Source organism: Pseudopodoces humilis, chromosome 3 (assembly GCF_049639895.1).
Source record: "Pseudopodoces humilis isolate 2021_Gansu_Grassland_sample_001 chromosome 3, ASM4963989v1, whole genome shotgun sequence".
In the NCBI taxonomy this organism is placed as follows: domain Eukaryota; kingdom Metazoa; phylum Chordata; class Aves; order Passeriformes; family Paridae; genus Pseudopodoces; species Pseudopodoces humilis.
In genome coordinates, this window is record NC_142202.1 from 36,532,930 (window position 1) to 36,554,732 (window position 21,803).

General features: G+C 39.2%; 1 protein-coding gene across 3 annotated transcripts in view; it reads left to right on the forward strand.

Annotated features, from left to right (window-relative positions):
* Positions 1–10,552: 10,552 nt before the first annotated feature.
* Positions 10,553–21,803, forward strand: part of TTC27 (tetratricopeptide repeat domain 27) — a 113,735-nt gene continuing 102,484 nt past the window's right edge. For 2 of the 3 annotated variants that reach the window (XM_005526905.2, XM_014255941.2), the window contains exons 1-3: positions 10,553–10,754; positions 13,556–13,733; positions 19,112–19,241. In XM_005526905.2, coding sequence (XP_005526962.1) covers positions 10,667–10,754; positions 13,556–13,733; positions 19,112–19,241 — 396 coding nt within the window. In that variant the 5' untranslated portion in view covers positions 10,553–10,666. The remainder of the gene's footprint in view (positions 10,755–13,555; positions 13,734–19,111; positions 19,242–21,803) is intronic. The other variant, XM_088052982.1, reaches the window with a different exon arrangement.

Sequence of the window (21,803 nt, forward strand, 5' to 3'; positions counted from 1 at the left end):
TCCCTTCCGACCCAAACCATTCTAAGTTAGAAACTGGAGGGCTGCACAATGTAACAAACCTGTATTGCTACACTAATCAGGTGACTTAGGGATAAAAGCCTTATCTTACTTTTACTTAGTTTTAAGATAGTGGGACAAAACCAAGCCCCCTACACCATCTCCATTCTTCCAGAAACAACTGAACCATAGCAAGGGCACTATCTTTTATCCTGTGCTTTTTTTTGTCTTTTTGGCACTAGCAGGAATTTTGTGGCTTGAAAATGAGATGTAAATAGAACTAGCTATTATTCTATGTCAGAAGCAGAAAGATGACATTACAGGAGAATCCATCCACACTAGATGCCAGACTAAATTAAATCCTGACCTGTAACACGCTGTGATGCTATCAAAATCTGGCTCCACGCCAGCCAGTCTCAATGTCAACTCTGCAAACTAAATTCAACTATCAGAAAGTATATTTATCTACAGAAAAGAAGGAAAGCAACACACGATGGCTGCTTACATTGCTAAGTTTATAAGAAATTAATAAAGCATTATTTCAGTAGATGAAACACCATTAAGACTGAATAATATATAACTGTAAAAAAAAGAGTGGCAGCTGTTTCCAATCAAAGCTGTAATTCTGCCTCATCTTTCTAAGGTCATGCAGGTGTCATTCACACAGTGAGACTTCTTACTCATTTTAGGGCTCTGCCTGGGAGAAGAGTGGGGGCTGAGGCAACAAGCTAAAACAGCAGAGGAAGAAGAGGAGGAAAGGTTCATTTTTCTTATTGGGATTTTTTGAGAAGCCTTTGACTAAATGTTTTGAATCATTTTTCCAAAATCATTTAAAAGTCTTACAGTATGATTGAGCAGCACTGCAAATGGGACACAATAGTTTCAAATCTATTTATCAGATCACAACCATCCATGACAGATCTTGTCCCCCTTTTCCTGGCTACAACTTCAATGGAGCAGACCAGGAAAGGTCTGTACTGATGAAAGTTATGCCGGCATACTCTGTGCAATGTGTATTTTATCATCATCAAACGTGAATGCAGCCATCTCATATCATGGCAATCTGTGGCTCAGAGAAAAACTTCAAAGGAGAAAAAAGCACAAGGAAAATCCTTCATCCAGGGATCATTCAGGCAAAGCTTGCAGCATCGGATGACCACAAAAGTCCAAATGTGTGCTGAACATTGTGTGTCTTTTTTACAGCAACTTTTTACAAATGGGAAGACTATCGTGAACTTCCCTTTTTTGACTAAATACCATTACAACTCTTTTTTTAGAGGCTAGTTTGTAAAGAAAATATTGACACTTTATTGAAAAGAAAACAGAGAACCTGAGAATTACTGATTAACAGGAAAGAAATAAGCTAAGAAATTGAAAAGAACCTTCGGTTTTCCTAACTCTTTATCCATTGTCAGAAAAACACCAAAACAAATAGACCTATCCTAAGGTTCAAGAAATCCAAATTTATTTGTTTCTGAGCACAGATCCTGTGAAGACACACTAGCTTAAAATGTCTTCAGTGAATTTATCATGCTTGATTGCAGCAATTTAAAAAACTAATCATTAAAATGTAATGCATTAATTAAAAATGTTTCATTGCTTCAACAAAGCTCTTGGTGGAAGAAAGAATATATAAATAGGTTCTGAAAGAATATGTGACAATAAAGGAAAAATTAACCATTTTTACAAAGTTTATCTGCATTGAAGGTTGAAAGAGCATGTGGGCATCCAGCATGGGAATGATGACTCTATAGCTCAGCCTTAGAATTACTGCCAACTCCAAAAGAAAATTTGAATAAAAACTGCTAAGCTTCAATTTCTTAGGTAAAAAGTCAAGACATGGCTTCATTGAGTTAAAAAAAAATAGGTCTGGACAAGATCTAAGAGCACTATCAAGACACAGGTAGCAGCAGAGACCCAAAATATATTCCTTGGAAGTTCTAAGAAAGGATGTTTTTATTCAGGAGGGCACTTGATTATGCCTCCTTGGCCTGATCTCTCCTCAACTTGTGAGGGCTTATCAATTTTCAGAAACAAATCCTGTAGGACTTTTGCCAGACATTAAGTCATATGCTCTTACCCCAAGTGTGCTGACAAAAATTTGGCAGTAATACTAACTTTCACCTGACAAGTCCTTGTGAAAAATGCAGTGAGCAACAATTCTAGTGACTTTGTGGAAGGACAGATCACCCACTATGTCACTAAGGTTACAGAGGATGATAAGCATGAGAGGAGGAGGGGAATCATCACAATTTCTGGAAAACGTATATATTGAGTCCTCTTCCCCTTGCCCTCAGCATAAATTTGGAGATCTGCCCTGAAAACACAATGCCTCATCTACATCCAGAGAGATTAGAAGAACATACAGTCAGTGAAGGATCTCCTCTGTGTGTGCCTTGGGAATATGTACCATTTCATCCTGAGCTGACTGGAAATGAATACAAAGAATTTGTAGCACTGGCTGATCATCTTGTTTTAGAAAGGCTTTTCCTTTGGTGGCTGCACACAAGATTGTTTTATAAGGATTAACATCTTTATTCTAAAGGGTTTAGATGTTACATCTATAAAGGAAAAGCACATACAAACAGCACAAATCAGAGTTTTGCTTGTGTTATTCTCTCATGTGTTGGCATTGGAAGGAATTCAGTTATAGCAAAGTCCCTAGAAACAGTCGGTAGGATTTTATATTCCTTTTCCATTTGGAGGAGCAAATACTTCCTTCTAATAGAGCAATAAATTACTTGCTGCACCTGCAAAACAGTGTCTGTCTTCTTGAAGAAGGGAAGCTCCACTGTAGATGTCTGTTAGGACAGAAACTTCATTGGGAGAAGAAAACAAAAATGTGCCAAGTGAAATTGCTACAAGAGAGAGAGAGCAGCTCTTTCCCAGCAGGGATGTCAGTATGCAATGAGAATGAGTCATTATGATGCAGTTCTGTGATTCAGACAATTCAAAGCCCCTCTGGGATGTCAGACCACCAACATATTTTTGCTGTGTGTGAATCCATACAAAGACAAAAAAGTATTCTCCAGCTTGATAGACTCCTATGTCTCTAACAACTTTCTTGTAAGATTTTTTGATTTTCTTTTCTAATTTTGTTACTGCAAATCCGGATTTAAACAACTTTTGCTCGTTAGTAAAATATCTGTACTTTTTTCAGGTCATTCTTCCTCAGGAGACCTAGAAGTACTATATAGTGGAAAAGAGCCTTAGGCAATTCAGACAAATATCCTAAAATTAGGAGTAGATAAGGACCAAAAAAACGAACTGTTTTGTTCTTAGTAATTTTTTCACTTATAAAGCTAAACAAGAAAAGCTCTTCCTCTGAGATGCAATGTAAGTCTAAAGCAACTGTTTTTCTTTCAGGTGAACAGGTTGAGAACAATATGGGAGTTTTTCTTACCCTCCTGTTCAAAGTATGATCACAGTGCCCTGCAGCTTATTTCATGGCAGAGCAAAACTAACCTGTAGACATGGGCTGATCCCTTACTATTTCCTAATCTATTTTCCCTAGTAATTGCTACAGTCAGTCTTTGAACTGAATGGATGTATACATATAACAGCAGAGTTCAGGCACACAGTCAGTATAAAAAGTGCTTCCTCATCATAAGCATTTCTAGTCATATCCCTACCAGAATGTTCCTAAACCTACAACATCAGAAAGAGGAAAGAATTTCCTACAGCCACAAAAGTAAGGCATAATTCTGCTGCTGAGAGCATTTGGAAAACCTATAGGAACTTATTTTCATCCCACTTGCCACAAGAAACCTGGAAGAGGTCTGGAATATACCACTCACTGTACCACAGGATCTGAAAGATTGTACAGAAATTACCAGTGAAAGCCAAAGCCTGATTTTATTGATACCAAGAGTTTTGCCTGTGGAAAGTAAGAGATTGTGAATGACACAAACAGATTTCCTAATGTTTGTGGAGTCTAATGATTAACAACTGCAAGATGAATGAAACATCACTTGAGTGCTGGTTTTACACAGAAAATCTGTTAGACTTGAAGAATCCTTTGGGCATCTTCAAGGACTGTAAAAGAATGGATTGATTTCTTCCAATTCTCTGGAAGTCTGCTCAGAACACGTCAGAGTTTCTCCTTTGGGCATTCAGGAGAAGTAAAGAGCTCAGCAGAAGCAGTCATGAAGGACAGGGAAATGAGTCATCCTAATCCACTGTAATGAGCTCATCAATCCTTCACTGTGTCAAGTTATAAATATATAGTAAATATTGACAAGCGTGTTGAGGCAGATTTTGAAAGAGAACATTTATCTTATTGTTTTTCTTGCCAGGACAGATAATCCTCAAAGAAGCTAGTAGTTTCAAAGATTTAGGGAGAAACTCATGATGGAGAATATGAGAAATCATTTCAGCACAGATTCTTGGTTGCTGAAGGACATTGAGATCTACTGCTGTTTTAAGTGTGAATATTCTCTCTCCATCTACTTCCCTCCATAATAATCTAGTTATTTATTTTACTAGAACCTTTTTCTTTGCAACTTCTAACATTTGCAGTTTTGCCTACCTCAAACTTGGGAGAACCAATAGCATCCACAGTGATGTCCCATATTGTCCAAAATAACATTTGAAATTACCATAAAACATCAACTGCTCATAAGTATTGCACAAGTGCTTATCCAAATTAAATTCACTAGAACAATTGGATTTCTATCTTTTCCAGACACTTCCAGAATATGAGGCCTCCTGCTTTAACATATGGTTCTCGTAAATTCTATACCTCTATTATTATAATTCTATCAGACTGCAAAGCTATGCTTAATTTTTACATAAACAAACTGAGACAGCGAAAAGTACTTCTCTGACTTACAGGGCACCATGCTCCCAATCACAACTGTCTTGGTTCTAGAAGACAGGTGTCTGCTAGGGAGAGCAGGAGCCTCCCTTGGGATGAAAGAATGTAGACCCCCTCCCTCCGAATTATTATAAATTTGAAATCAAGGGGCTTTCAGGCAGAGATCTGGGGATAGGAATAACAGTTCTTTACTAGTATAACCAGGCAAACAAACAAACAAACAATAACTACAGCAATAACAAGAACACAGAACCAGGGACCCCGGGACAGCTTTCTCAGCTGAGATGGGAGGGAGGAGAGGTTTTGTTTTCACAAACCCCCTCGGGCAGTCAGTCCCGGTGCTCCTGCAGGGCTCCGAGGAACAGTCGGCTGGAAACAGCAGGGACGAGCTGAGATCCTGGGCCGGTGGCTGAGGTGTATCAGCAGCTCCGCGGCGGTGCCTGGCACTGCCACACGTCCCGGCAGGACAGGGGGTGCGAGGCCACCAACCAAGAGGGGAGAAGGAGAAGAAGCAGCCGCTCCGTCTGGGTGATGGCGAAATTCCCTTCTGTCCACCGCAGCAGCTCCGCGACCCAGCACATAATGGGTAAAAATTCCCCGGGCAGGCCAGAACGACAAAACAAAAAAAAAAAGGACACCTAACCCTCAACAACAACATACCTCCTCATACAAAATACACATTTCAGAGATGAGTAGAAAATACAGGAACAAATGTTTTTGTGCCTCTGTTTAAAAATAGAGAGAAATTGCACCTAGTTTGTTTAGAAGTCCAAGCTAAGGGACTTTTTCCAAATAGAAAACATCAAACGTGGTATTTGTGCTATTTGGCAAAGCTGTTAGCAATGGGAAGTTTTTAGGATAATACCCTTCTCATCAAGCAGAATGTCCCTTGTTGTGTTTCTGTCATTACAAATCAACACAGAGCATTTAAGCTAATACCACTGTTAAATCCTTCATGCTAATTAGTTATAAAAATTGTACTGGAAGGTACCTTGTAACATCTAAGTTTGGTGACTATTCTGTAGATCTAAAACAATTCTGGAATCCAATTTGCATCAAATGCATTAATGTCTAATAATGTAACAATTGAGCTCATGTTTTTAAGAATCTAAGACAGAAAGATGAAGAGAACTGCTTGTCTTATAAAAATAATCACAAACTCATATCTAGTATCTTCTGCTGATTCACATGGAATATTCTATATTAACATGACATGCCATATTTCATCCACAGAACTCACCAAATCTTACACAGAAACCAGGAATGACCAATGGTCCTTATTCCCTAAGTCATGCACCAAATCTTACTTAAGTCCAAAGTCACAGAGATGCCCCAAATTTTGGAGGCCAAACATAAAAAGCATGACTGCGAGTGATTTTCAGGCACAATTGGAGCTGACTATCCAAGTGCTTTGCTCTTCCCTGGTGACAATAAAGTGAGGATTCAGCTGGGATCTCCAGATCAGGAACTCATCACCCCTCCATTGTTTGCTGCCTGTCACAGTCCGTGTTTCTGATGAACCCGCCAGTCTCGTGCCAACACGGCCGCACGGGGATGTCCCAGCAGCAGCACCGTAGCCACCGTGACCTGGTGGTGACACAAATATATCTGAGAGCCAGAACTATTCACTCTTTTGTTTAGTGTGAGGTAATCTCAAAAACATATTTCTGCTTACAGGTAAACATGCACATTCTGTGTTCAAAAATAGAATTGTGTTTGTGGGTGCACTGAAGAGATTAAAATTATCATGCAGTTTTAATAAAAATGTGCTATGTTTCAGCTAAAATTTCTGTTTGATGTAGTGCGACTGGAACCAATTTTGTTTGGCTTTCTTTCTCCAGACTAAAAAAGAGAATCCAATTAATGAGAGCCATTTAATATTTTTTTAATCTCATTTTAAATCCTTCTCTCCTTCCAAAGCTAGCAAAGAGAGAAAATGTTGCCATATAAAAAAAAAAAAAAAATTAGACATCATAAAATAATGCTTCTGTATGAGCTCATATAAGAAGGCATTAAATACTTTGCAAATGTCTACTTGGGCAGATATACGCTTATTTAATGAAAGAGTAATTTCTGAATTCTTTTGTTGAACAGTAAATTGAATTATTTCCACATAAGCTTTGGTTTCTTCATCTGAAAATTGATAGATGTTATGTAGTTGAGGCAAATTTCTGCTAACTAACCAGGTAATAATTAGTTTTTAAAAGTTCAGATGAGATATGTTCTGATGTGACAAAAATGGAGAAAAAAGAAGAAACAGAGCAACATTTGCAAAATGGTCAGCAAATACTTCTTCATGGACATCAGGAATGACAATAGATTTTCTACTAAATGGCTAAATTTTAGAAAAACTAACCTATTACAAGTGGGAAGACTGCACCTGAAATACTACAGCTGTGTTTTACAGACAAGAGTATGTATTTACTGGAGACCTACTTCCTTTTCTTCTACTCATTTACTGGTCCTGGATACCATACAAAAAGAGATACAGTAAAATTAATATATAGTATCTTCCAAATGACTAATGAAGATTAATGTCTGCTTCTAGAAGGGCTGCCACAATACCAGAGAAGAGCTGTCCAGGGTTATTTGCAACTGGCCATGTTCTTAATTTTAGATTCCCAAAGAGCGGTTTGAATCACTCTTTTCTTGTGGTGCAGTGGCCCACACTAACCATTACTGTTTTACGAAGTTGTGAGGAAGAGAAGAATTCCCTAGCCTCAATTACTTTAGCACATTTGAAATGTAGCTTTTCTACCTCCACTTCACTGACTGCCCAATGCTTTTGTTCTTTGGGGTTTGGTGAAGCAAGAGCTTAAGTTGGCCAAGTGGTCAGAGAGACTCAAGGGATGCAGCACTCCTTGGTGACTGCAGTGAAGCAGCTACAGTCCATGTCAAGCATCATGTCCATATCTGTGCCACCTGCTAGGAGGGTGGAACTGTGTAATAATTGCCATTCTTTTGCCCTTGTCACCTTGAGACTGCAAGTCTAAGTTTATTTTTAAATTGCAAATGTAACTGGAAAAGCCATAGATATGTTGGGAGCTTTCTGAGGGACACACCCTCCTGAGTGAGGGCCTGTGCATTAACTCGGCAAAACCCAAGAATATAGTTTGAACATTTAGCTCATGTCTACTGGGCCCCCCAAACTTGCAACAAGCTTGAAGTTGCTGATACTGTAACTAAGATGATGCAAACTTAAATATGATGAATCACAGAGACCAAATGGCTAGTGGGTTGTAACTTGACTGAACTTATAGAGCCAAGGCAAGAAAAAACCGATAGAACTCCCCAGTACGAGCCTTGCATCTCCCCTCCTCTCACCAGGTGCATCAACTGTTGCTCCTAAGAATTGCAGAAGTTTGGTTGTACAATCCTGCCAATTTTCATCCTGGTATACCAATGAGCCAGTTTTACCTTGACAATTCCTCCCCTTTCCCCACTCCTCAAATAGCAAATTATTCCTGCTCAAAAATGGCCCACAATTGCTTCTTTCCCTAGCAGAACCAGACACCTGGCACACAGAATTCAGGATCAGTTTAAAAATCATGTAACAGCAGCTTTTACAAACAGCAGCTCACAGTTAAAAATGTCATAAGAATAAATCTATGCTAATATTTATTGCTTGAAGCTTACAAAATCTTGTTTTTACAGTTAGCAGGTTTTTTGGTAGTCCACAAGATCATCTGTTTCAAAAGGCTTTGGGAAAAAAATCCTGCAGCAGAAGATAAATACTGCATCAATACAGCAGCACAGGTATCTTGTAAGGTGATATTAAATGTGATAGTTCAGTTACCACAGTAGCATGTTCTAGTTGGATAATTTTCTTACACTCTCAGAAAAAAGTTAAAGATGAAGGTTATTCTCTGAAAACTCTTGTATCAGAAATTTTGATTATCTACTTCCTGCTTAGAAATAATAAGCAGTGCTATGCTAAAATCTTGACTCTGCACTACACAGTCCTGCAAAGACTTTCTGTCCCTTGAGCCATCTGGCAGAAGCTATCCTTACATGCAAACAAAGCACATTGATTGTTCTTTGAGAAATAAATGTATATTCTTCAAGTAGTTTAGGGAAACAAACTTAAGCAGCAGATTTCAGTAAGTTTGTGGCAACTGACAAACATCCCAAACCATCTTTTACATCAGCAGTAACAATCAGCCCAGTGCCAGGGAGGAGTGCACCAATTCCTGCCAGGGGTACTCCTGCCCACATTCCTGCTGCAGCTTCCAGATATTTCTAGATGCTCCCAGAACTGAGCTGTAAGGCTGAAACCACACTCATTGGGGGAACTGGAATAGGTGAGGAAGACAGCAAAATATTCCTTCTTTTTACCAAGGAATTCTATTTAGCAACTATTTATTCACAGAAAATGTTACTTTACTGGTTTTTCCTGAAAAGAAAAAGCACAAAATCTCATTACAGGAATTTTAATTTTAATATTATCAACCTTGTGTTTGGACAGGTGCTGGAATTAACACCAGGATAGACCAAAGCCTGATCTTGACCTGCCTGTCCTGAGTGCTGGACACCTCAGCCTGCACCTGTCTAGGATCCCAGAAGATTCTCCACGGAGGATGTATAGATATCTGAAGGGAGGGAGTCAAAAGGATGGAGCCAGGCTGTGATCAGTGGGGCCAAGCAACAGGATGGGAGGCAATGGGCAAAAACTGATGCACAGGAAGTTCCACCTTGTTATAGATACATATTATATTATTGTCTTTTAGCAAATATTGAAATGAATGTTATGTATATGATGTTGGACAACTTTCCTGTATTAATATAGTTTCTTCTATTTCTGTTATTGATGAAACTTAGAAATAGTGGTATAATACATATATAGGTTAGGCTGTGGCATGGTATTAAAATAAAAAACTGCTTTGGTTCATGTATCCCAGAGACAGAAAAGATAGTCAGAAATTCCCCTGCATTCTTGGATTATCTAATCCAGATGAAGACAGCAGTGACCAGTGGTCCAAGGGAGGAATTTATTGAACCTCCGCTATCAGGGAATGTGAGACTCAGCAGAGCCAAGAAGATTGATCTATTGGGGAGGGGGCGAGTTAAAACTAAACAAAAGAACATCTAAAACTTAAGAAGAATGTTTGAATCATGTATAAGAATTTATGAATATGTAATAGGGTTCTGTTTTTAAGGGACAATCCTTTGTTAGTAAGGTGTGCTCTCTTGGCTGAATGCTGAGGCACCTGGCTGTATTTGTACATTTTACTTTATTTCTATCTCCTCATTGTCTATTAAACTTTTTAAATTTTATATAAAAAATATGTTAACCTCGTTTTTTCACAACCTGAATGTGAGGAAGAACTTCTTTACTGCCTGACCACTGGAACAAATTCCCCACAGAGGCTGTGGAGTCCCCCTCACTGGAGCCATTCCAGAACCGTCTAGATGCAATCCTGTGCCATGTGCTCTGGGATGACCCTGCTTGAGCAGGGAGCCTGGACGATGGAGGCTGGTCCTGCTGACCCACCGTCTTCCCTTCTAACCTGACCCCTTCGGTGACCCTCCACAGGAACACGACCACACAGGCTCCATACGGATACGTACGCGTGCCTGGGCCCACCCCCGCTCCCTCACAAGCTGTTGCCTGGGGATCACCGCCACCCCGGAGGCGAAGGCTCCCACCCGACCATGGCGCTGCCCGCGCCCCCCTCACGCCGGCGGCTCCAGGCGGGGCGGGGCCCGAGCGCCTTCCCGGCGTGCCCCGCGCTGCTGTCATGGCGGCTCCCTGCGGCCGCTGCCCGCACATGGGCTGAGGGCTCTGTGGGCGCGGGGGTCGCGGCAGCGAGCGAGGCGGTGTCGAGGAGCGGGGCGGGCCCGGGCGGCGGGACCATGCTGGCCCTGGAGCGCGCCCTGCTGAGGGGCTTCCTCAGCGCCGCGGAGTCCCTGGAGTGGAAGCAGGGTGAAGTCGCGGCCGCAGGTGAGGGGAGGTCCCGGCCCGGCGCGGGGAAGGTGCCCGCTCGTTGTGCGTGTCCGGAACCACCGGACTGAGCCGGGGCCGCTCCTGGCGGCTCCCTCCCCCCGCGGGCTTTTTCTCCTCCGGCGCCCTGTCAGATCCTCGCCGAGCTCCCGGGGGCTCCTGCCCGTGCTGTAGGGTGGGGAAGGCCGTGGGCTTGTCAGGCTGGAGGAGCGGGAGCGGCGCTGCCGGCGGGGCTGAGGCGGCAGGAGCGGCCGGGGCTCCGCACGGTCCCTTGGCCGCTCTCGGTGCGAGCGGCCGGGCCGCAGCGGTGCCGGCAGATGCCCCGCCGCCCTTCTCATGCCGGCACTCGGGGGCTCGTAAGCACGGGGCTCCCTCGGCTGCATCCCGAGTGAAAGGCTGCCCGCCTCTGGAACTTGGCAGTGAGGTGGAACGCGCTCTCGGAGCAAGACGCGGGAAGGAAGAGTCTGGCACGAGCTGCCTGTCCCGTATTTATTAGCTGTTTGGTCACAGTTGCTTGAGGGATCAATGGAAAATAGTCTCTTGGGGGGACTTGGTTAGGCGCAGCTTTCCTGGAGGGGATCGCAGCAGCTCCTAGAATGTAACCTTTGTCACGTCAGGGTACTTCCATGTTTCAGGCAGACTAAAATACAGTTGTATTTATATCAAGTCGTGTGCCATATTGTAGCATATTGAAAATGTCACTTATCCGTACCTAAGCACTTAATGATTTTTGGAAGAGAACCGTACAGAGCTAATCAGCTGTTTTTTCCTTATTTGACGTTTCATTTGACCTTAATCATTGTACCCTCCTGGAATGGTAGCTGATGTGACTGACTCTTACCTTTTCCATGAGAGCTGTGCAAACTGTGATGTGGAGTTTTTCTGATTGCTTTTTTTTTGTCGGATTGTTTTTTTAGCTTTGGTTTGTTTTGAGGTACTTTAGGTAGTGTGCTGCTATAAGATGGGGGAAAACTTGTTGAAGAAAGGCATCTTGCAGTACAGGTAGAAAATGGTGGGGTTTATGATCATTCTTAGTAATGATTTATATGGGCCCTTCCTATTGATGATCCTGAAAATAAATTTAAAAGCCGTGACCTTGAATTTGTATAGTGTCCTATAAAAAGCTACACACAGAATCAAAAGATTTTACGTGTGCTTACATTTCTGTTACTGGAAGAGGAGAACCTCAGTATTCCTCGTTCATCATCAAGTGTCCTCACAGTCCATAGTTATTCTACAAACTACAGCATTGCCTATCTGGGCAACTATAATCCAATAATAAAAAGTTGTCATTTGGTCATTTGGTGAGAGAAAGTCTCTCTGAAGCATAGATGGGAAAAAAAGTCTCTTGTTCTGTGAGGATGTGATGTCAGCAGCGTTGCAGAACCACTGCTATTCTTTTGTATGTGGCCTTCCAGCCACACAGCTTAAAGTGTTTTTTAAATAATAGGTGACACACACTATCTCTTACATAATTCATTAAATCATTGTGGAGAGCAGAAGTAAACTTGGGTCAGCAGTGTGCTGCAGAGACATTAGAATGAACGAATCTCTGTCACCCATTCCTACAATGGATGACTATCCATTGCTGTTATTGAAGGTGGTTCTGCCCTCTGTGTTCCTGTATTTCTAAAATTTAAAGTGCTTGTTTAGCTGGATGAGCTTGCTGTTGGTATTCAGATCACTTCTTTACACAGCTGCTGCTAGTGTGGATCCATAGCTGTGCCAGTGTTAAACAGGTTACCTTGCTGCTGATGTTAGTGCAGCTACAGTAACGTTGAGTGCAAGGAGCTGCAATCCCCAGCTGGAGTCACAGATTGATAGTAAGGCACTTATCTTATGCAGACCTCTGCTTTTCCTCAGCTGAACCAGCACCAGCACCTGCATCATCTAGTCAGAAGCCAGTCAGTGCATCTGCATGAGTTGTAGCCACAGCTGCAGGGTACGCAGATAATGGTTTTGCTCAAGAATGGCAGGTTTTAACATGGCCAGATTGTTCTAACAACTGCTGTGTTGATTGCACTGTAACATATCTAAAGGTAGCATTTTCAGTGAATTAAGTAGTAGCCTGGGTTAAGAACTTGATGGGTCTGAAGCTTCTTGGAAATATATAGCATTTCTTGACTTCTCTTCGTCTTGAAATTAGGCTTAGGAAACAGTCATGGGTCTAAATCCACCTTAGTAATTACTCCTAAGAATCTGCTCCATATGCAGGCTTTTCATTGAGATAGTATAGTTGCCACAGAAAATAATTATTTTGTAAAGATAAAATCTCATTGCACAGTGCTTGTGGGCATTCTAAGGATGTAAATGAAGAACTGAGGAGTTTGTGCAGTTTTTCATTAGAGTTTATTCACTGAGCTCTGCAAATATTGAGTAATTTTTATTTGTTGCATTTTCCCTAAATAGGTTCTCTAGTCTGTGAAAGTATTGTCTATAGGAGTTTACTGTTCATTTAACATGTTTTGAAGGAAGAACATCTTGCAGTTATAACTGAAGTTTTTTAAAAGGCCATCCATTTATTTCCCCCTGAAATTTCAGTGTAAATTTTTGTTTTACATTGATCTGGTCATTTGTGTTTCACTGTAACTTTAATACAAATTATTTTGAATGAAGTGACACCTGCTAGTGCTGCTCTTGAGTTTCAGTGCAACTGCACTTTCTCTGCAATGTAAATGAAGATACATTCTTTAGAAGGTAGATGTTTTCATTTGGATAGGTGTAATAGGTCTTGAAAAACAAAATTGTTTGAAAGTTGACACTGATCTCTGTGCTGTTGTTTGTTTTTTTTTCTCTTCCAGAAAGTGGATCATTATTGCAATTGATGTTTGATGGGAAATATGAGGCAATATTTTCAAATGCAGCCATTCAGAATGTTTTCAGTGCATCTTCTGTGGTGGAGGAGAACATTGACACTTACTTGGAGAAACAGATTCTAGCATATCTGGATTGTTCTGCAGAGGCTGATAACTTGGAAAGGTGGAAATTATTATTTATTATATGGAAGTTTAATAGCGGCTATGTTTGATTTTTACAAAAGGCATTTAAAAAATGTATAATTTGTGTAGGGCCTTCAAGATCTTTGTACTGACAGGAAAGCAGAAAACAAATTTCGTGTGTTATTCCCTGCTTGGGCATCTCTTCGTTACTGTCCAGTGAAAGAAACAATGATGTTGTGATATGGGGGTTTGTTGAAAACATTAGCTTTATTTACAGTGATTACCTCAGAAGGTTCTGGTATAAAGAAGTCACACATGTAAATTCATGTTGCCATATATCGTCAAACAATTAACAATTTTCTCTCAGAAATCTTGTATTAGATTTATGTGGCTGCTTGAAGTACTGTGTAATGCTACTGTCCAAGCAATGCCTGTTTTTCTAAGTCTGACTTATAATGAGGTTGTTTGACTCTTCTTAATGTAAAAACAAGTAAGGTGTTACTCATGGATGCTGTTCATCAATTAATTATTTTCTTCCAAGACTCTCTCTGATAGTCTCTCTTAATTGTACTGTATGTGCTAATTGTTGCTGTTAAGGAGTCTGAATTTACTGCTGACAGTTTGCTGTGTAAATGATGAACAGACTGAAATCTGACATGCTAGGGATAGTGGAAGCAGAAAACAATACATGTGTTGTGTATATATATGTATTGATATTTTAAAAGGTAAAAAAGTTTCACCAAAAGAAGAACAAAAGATTAGAGAAGATAAAGGTTAAAAAATAAAATTAAGAGGAAGGTAGTTGTTGCCAGCTAGTGTTGGCAGAGTCCAAATATGTGTGTTTTGGTATGACATACATAAACCTAAGAGTTTTTGCTAAAATATCAGAGGAAAAAAAATAGTTGGCATGTTTGAAAAACTGAGCTGAGATTGGTTCATCATGATAGCGTGTCAAAAACTCATCTTCTGGTTTGGTGCACAATACAATGCACTCCTGCTTTATGAGTTGGAGTGGTCAGAAGTTTTTCCTGTGGATGTTTTTTGCTAGGTGCTTCTTGTTTGTTTTTTTTTCCTTACTTTGTTGTACTGTTACTGTTAAATATTAGCTGAAGAAATTTTTCGGTATTTCTAGATTCTGTCACCTTGCAGTAGTTTGGATAATGTGACTAGGAAAGAATAATCAGTCAGGACTTGAAACAGACTCGATCCTGATCTTAATTATTGCTTAAAATATGTGTTTTGCCTTTTTAAGCCATTCAGCTTCTTGAAGGTAATCATAATCTCTATCAGTGGAACTTTATATGTATCCTGTTATAGTGCATAACAGGACTATAACACACATATACTCCTACTGCAGACAGCAAAGGAATTTGTTCCTTGGCTGCTCACGCTCCAGCTCTATGGTCTTTGAGGTTTTTCTTCTTTGCTCTGCAGCTCTGGGCTGTGTTAGAAGCCCCCTTGCCAGAAGATACAGAGGCAGATCTGCAATATTTAGTGTTTCAGAAGCAGACAGAGGGTTTTCTGCCCAAAATTACAGCCTGAAGTTTTACTCAAAATGAAAGCTAAGAGTCTTCAAAACCTATCAGTGTCTGCCAGAAACAGTTTGGTTTGTAGCATCCAAGTGAATTTTTCAAGCTCCATTAGTAATAATTTAAGAAGTTTTGGGGGCTGAAGGAAGTACGTTATGGCTTTCTCTTATACAAAAACTTCCACTGAAGTTGCTTGTCTGAAAGAGAGATAATTTGACAGATAATTTCCTATTTTAGGTAGGCACTGCACAGCACATTGACCTGTACTTCTTGGTCTCTGATGACTTTCGGGGTTAAAAAGTGTCACATAGTTGTTTTTCCTACCTACAGGCCCTATGTCCTGTGAAGGCCTTATGGAAGGAACCTATGTAACCTTTGCATCCAGACTTTGCATTGCTTATGATGAAACTGAAGGGGGTGGGGGGGGAGTGTGTTTCTGGGGTTTTTTTAATGCCTGAAATGGAATTTCCTTTTTCCAGTGAGTGATTCAAAGGAAGTGCAGCAAACCTCTTAAGTTCTAGACCAGAAAATTCAGTAAGACACTGGTTTTCTTGTGACTTTTTGTAGATGGGATAAGTTAAAATATTTTTTTTTCTAGAACTGAAAGTTGTAATTCTGGAGATTTAAAAACACAGCAGGAGTTGAATTTAGTCAGAAACAACATTGGATAATGTGAATCTTATTCTTTTTGCACAATATAAACAGTGCAAAGTATGGTTTTGTAATAGTGTTAAAAGAACTCTTAAGGAGTTCTTTTTCTGAATCTAAAACTGAACAGCTTGAGGGCAAAACAGCTCAAAGTTTGGATCTAGACGGTAATTTCTTTGGACAAGTTCTCTGTAACTTTTTCCACTTTCAAAAACCATAGTTCTGTAAGGAAAATGATTTAGCAGCATTTTAAAAATTGGTTCAACTTTCCTTTTAACTGATTGCCTTCTTTTCCCTGCCCCAGGCACATTTTCACTATGGCACTTTAAGCCTTTATGTCCTAAAAATTAAGCATTCCTTATAATAAATGTGTTGGATAGGATATTTTTTGTTTTACTTTTTTCCTGCTACTCACTTCAATGCTTAAAAGCTATTTTCTACAGAAAATGTAGCTTCATGGATGTATTTTAATCAGCAAAATTTGGAGGTTGAAGCAATAGGATATATGTTAACCATGCAGAGGAGGAATGCCTTTTCTGTTTTTCTCTTGAGTTCCATGTTAACCATGCAGAGGGGGAATGCCTTTTCTGTTTTTCTCTTGAGTTCCATAGGAAAGAGGTGCCTTCCTTGCCTGACATACAGTTTGATTCAAAAGACTAAGGAAATAGTGTTCAAGTTCCAAAATCTAAAGGAACAAGGAAATTACTTCTAACACCGTTCCTTGTTGAGCATGTATTAACTACTTCTACCGTATTCAATATATAACTGAATACCTAACTTGGCAAAAGAAATCCATACAAAAAAGCTTATTATGATTTTCCAAACTGAAAACTGAATGATATTTCTGGTATTTCTCATGGAACATCTGATGGTTAACTGGTATGCTGTATGTAATGAAAACTGAAAATGAAGAAATTCGTGCTGCTTCAGCAGTTTACTTTGATGTCCATGAATTGAAAAAAATAGCAAAGTTAGTTACTGAATAGTTTTGGCTACTCTTCTGTAATTTTTGGCATCACTAAAAAGTAGAAACTTGCAACTTTTTAAGCAGAACCCAGCTATTGAATATTTTTTTCTTTTATTTTGTTTGTAAATTCTAGCGTTATATGGGCATCCATTTTTAAAATACAAATGCACTGTTGTTCTTTATTTTTGAGGAACATTTGACAGAGCAATCTAAATATTAAGCATGTGATTCTACATTATGAAGAACAATTGGACTTGGTGCAAACAGTTTTTAAAAAAAGGCAGCAAAACTCCCATTCACACAGAGGAAGGAAAAACAGTGGGAAAAGAGTGGATACAGAGATATATTTAATGATAAATGCAAAATAAATTATGTAGATCACCATAGCAAGGGGGGAACCTGCAGCAGTCTCTGTTGCTTTTCTGGCAGCCTTTGGGAGGTGAGCATCTGCAGGTCTGCACTGCAAATGTGAAGGGCAGCCAGGGAGACAGAATGCATTTGCTTGAAAAGAAAACAGGATAGGCAAGGGAGGTCAGCATTTGCAGGGATTACAGCTTGAAATTGGTCTTCTGATACAGAGTGAGTGATAAGGAGACAGGGAGTTGGTGACGAATCTGAAAATGGGGAAAAGAAAATAATTTGGTGCTGACAAATTAAACAGTGGAAAAACACTATCCCAGCCAAAATAATGGATTTGGTTATCAGTTGGTCCAGAGATGTTTTGCATGGTTAAAACTGTGTCTTTTGAAGCAAGTTTGTTTTCCAGATAGTTACTGTTAAAATAAATAAATAAATAGTTACTAGTAGAAACAGTGAAAATTATAAAATAATTAAAATTATCTTTAAAAGACTAGAATATCAAATCACAGTGCGGCGATGGTTGATTGTTCTGAATGTTACCTTACAGAAGCTTTGAAGAATAATTTATCTTGGGAGAAAAATTAGGAAATTTATACCAATCAAGATATTTTGTGTGTAGTTGTAATAATTTAGTATACAATAATTATTAGTGTTTTGCGTTCCTGAGTTATTTGGAAGTTTATTTGTGACCTTGGATATGTATTTATATTTCCTAGCAGACAGTTACTGGCTGAATAATGACAGCCAGTGATACCTTGTCTTGTTCAACAAGAGCTCTTTATGGCAGTCCTTGTCCTTTAACTCCCCTGCAAGATGGTTTTGGTTTTTTGCATTTTTTATATTTTCAATTAAATGTTCCCCACCCGTGCTTTCTTATTGTTCTGCATCTTTTTGTTACATTCTTGCCCACCAACTGCTTGTTTGTGTGTGGCTTTTCTATTTTACTTTGGTTTTTAAGGGGTTGTATAACACTTTGTTCCCATTGTAGGGCTCTTACATCTCTGAGTTTCTGTTTTTACAAAAAGAAAGGACTAGGTTTTTCTGTTTCAATTATGCTCCTTGACACAGCAGTATTTGTATCAGACCTGCACAGTTAAAATGCTAACTTTTTGTAGCTAGGAGGCCCCTTCTCTATGTGTTAGGGCCCTTGTCAATAAGGTTCTAAGTCATTAAGGTATCATAAAACACACCAGAAGTTTGTATATAAATTTTACGAGTCTACACCTGTTAAATTTACCAGTAAGTTCTGAGAGATTGTGCCCTGCCTTCTGCAGACCACATAGATTATTTGCTAAAGAAATCATAGTAATGTAAAACGAGCTTCATCTAGTAGATAATTTTGCCATATCTAGTTTTGGAAATGAAACAAAGTCTCTTAATTTCATTTTTCAATAGATTAATATTATTTAAAATAAAAGCTGTGATTAATTAGGAATTATTTATTGCCAAAGTATCTGAACCAAGGTAGAATTCTGAATTTTTGATTTAATTTAATTTTTTTATCAGAGAGAGTGAAACTAAACAGTTACGTCAAAACAAAAATAAACTTGCTCTTCTGGAACATACACTAATGCAGTATTTTTTCTTTGAAAATGCTGAGAGTTAGATGTATCATGAGAAACATAACAGCCATGCAATGGGCAAATATTAGATTATCTGTGTCCTTTGCTAATCTGATCACTGACAGTTTTGTACTGCCTTAAATTGTGAAATGGACGAACTCTGCATCCAAAATGTTTGGCATTAATTACAACTTTTATAAACAAACACGTTTTGAGAGTGATTATTTATTTATTTTTTTAAATTTTTTTTTTAAAGCTAAGGGTTTTGAGCTAGCACAAGATTTAATCAGCTATTGTAGCCTTAAGGGAAAATATAATATGTTGTTAATTGCTGTTCTTATCTGTATTGCAGGCAGAGGCTGATCTTTCTGCTTGGTGTGGGGAGTCTGCAGCTCTTTGTTCAAACCAATTGGACTGGGCCTCCTGTTCAGTTAAAGCTTCAGGATTTTTTGCCACCTGCATTGTTAGAGAAATTCTGTGAGGTACGTTTGGATTTTAATAAGCTGTCCTTTTATTGTCACTGCTTTTCGCCAGTGACCATAACACTTAGGTGTGTCAGAGAAGGCACATCTGCAAGGTAGGGTGCTAGAATGAATTGCTGTCATCATCAATCCTACTGGCTGCTATTGCAGCATCTTCAGTTATATAAGCAGTGTCCTACAAGTAGTTACCCTTTCTCTACTTGAGGTATTTCCTGCTGGAAATGTTAGGTTTGGATGGAGAAGATACCTTTAATATAGGTGAGCATTTACTCAAAGGGCATTTGCAATCAATAAACTTTTTATGTGTTTATTTTGGGATACATTCTTAGCTGGATCGAAGAAAGATGTTTCTAAATGACTTAGAAATTTCCCGTCCTTAAGGAAAGGTAGAAGTTGCATATCTTGCAAATAGCAGATTTGTAACAAGCTAACAGTAGATTTGGATGCTCAGTATCCTGTTAGGCTCCTGAATGCCAGGTGAATTGAGGTAATATTAGTACAAAAATGCTAATTTAAATAGAGCTTTTGCAACGAGAAGGGAATATAGGAGATGAAACTGAGGACTGTCAGTTTTATTTATTTTGTTATTGTTTTATGTAGATTACTAATCACCCTAACTTCTTTTAGTGAGCTGTGTGTATTGTTCCTCATGGCAGTACCGCAGTCCAGACTCTTCTCACGTGGGGTTTAGCACAGCTTCTTGGTTTTTCTCTTGGGGTTAAAGGTGTGGTAAAATACTGACTACTGCAGTGTGTCAGTGAAGAACATATCAGTAGTCTCTGCTACTGCTAAATCTATACTTGAGTTTGAATTTAGAGTTTCACAAAGAATAGGGCCATGAGCAATGTCAGTGCTGTAAACTGTGAAATGGGGGAAAGTTGGAGTGTATGAAAAGTTTCATGTAAAACTGTTGGCTCTGCTGCCTTACTGTGGCATGTTTTCCATAATTCATAAAGTCCTGCCTTAGGTTCATTTGCAAGGTTGTATTTCTAAATAACTAACCTGGATACAGTATCGCTCCTGGTTTTTAAATAGATGTTTATAAATTTGGTTTATCTTTTAGAGTGGCACAGTATGTATAGATAGGCTTACTTTTTGCAAGATTTTTGATACTTGAAATTCAAATGTCATCCTCTGATGACTAAATAAGAAACAGTGGAAACCAAGTGTACTAAACCTTTTAGGGTATGAAATGAGTTAGCAGAAATTTTGAAGTGTGCTACCTCTGAAGGGAAAAGTAGTTAATTTTGCCTTTATATATAGTAAAAATAATAAAACCTATTTTCATTGGTTCTCTTTATAAATTGTTTATAATATTTAATATGAAAGTATTGAAATATTCTTACAAATTTTGGTTTCTGTTTACTGGAGAACTCTATATTCTGTGCTAGTGTGTATGCACAGGTTGCAGTCTTAGTGCAGTCTGCAGCCCAAGATGATGCTCATAGGACTGCTGTCACTGATAGAGTTCAGAAACCTGGAAAATACAGCATTCATAATTTCTACAGCCTGTTTCATAGAATCATAAAATGTTCTGGCTTGGACAGGACTTTAAAGATCACACAGTTCTAAGCCCCCAGCCATGGGCAGAGACACCTTCCACTAGACCAGGTAGCTCAGAGCTCCATCCAACCTGCCTTGAACACTTCCAGAGAAGGGGCATCCACAGCTTCTGTTCCAGTGCCACACCACCCTCACAGCAAAGAATTTCTTTGCCTAAACCTACTCCCTGTCAGTTTTAAACCACTCCCCCTTGTCCTGTCACTACATGCCCTGGTAAATAGTCTTGCTCCCTCTTTCTTGTAGGTCCCCTTCAGGAACTGGAAGGCCACAATTAGGTCACCCCAAATCCTTCTTTTTTCCAGGCAATTTCATTTAATGTCTGGAAGAATGAGATACTAATTACCTGTTGAGCAAGGAAATACGTGATCTCCTGTTTAGTCTCTGTTATATTTCTGGAGTGGCTGGGAGTGTGATGCTTTGAAATATGTTTGCTTATGCAGGGGTGATACTGCAGAAACTAAACTGGCAAGAGATAATAAAGGAGAACAGACTTGAGCATACTTTATTTCTAATGAGTGCTCCATCAGACTTCGGTATGGCTTCAAGGTTTAGCTATTTACGCATTCAGGCAGAAGTTTACCTTTATTTCTATTACTGCTGTCTGTATTGTCTTCTGACGTGTTAATGTTTTTTTTGTTTTCCAAGAGCACTACACACTTATGTGCTAAAATATAATATCCAGTTCTCTTCTTTATTAAAAGTCTTAATTCAAAAGGTTTTGAATTATGTACTTTATGTACTTTTCATTCCAAGGATTCTTAGTATATAAACACTCTGTAAAAATGAACATCTCAATTGTGACATTTTTGTGTTTCCTTTCATGCATACTCAGGTATTCAGAAAACGTGGGTTAAAAATGGAACTCTTTCTCCATCTGTTGTAACCTTCCATATTCTGTCACCAAGACTGATACAATCTGTTTTTAAACAGATCATCCATTTTCCAGATTTTCAAACTAAAATGATTTTTTCCCACATCAAGGTTAAAAAAATTCTGTCT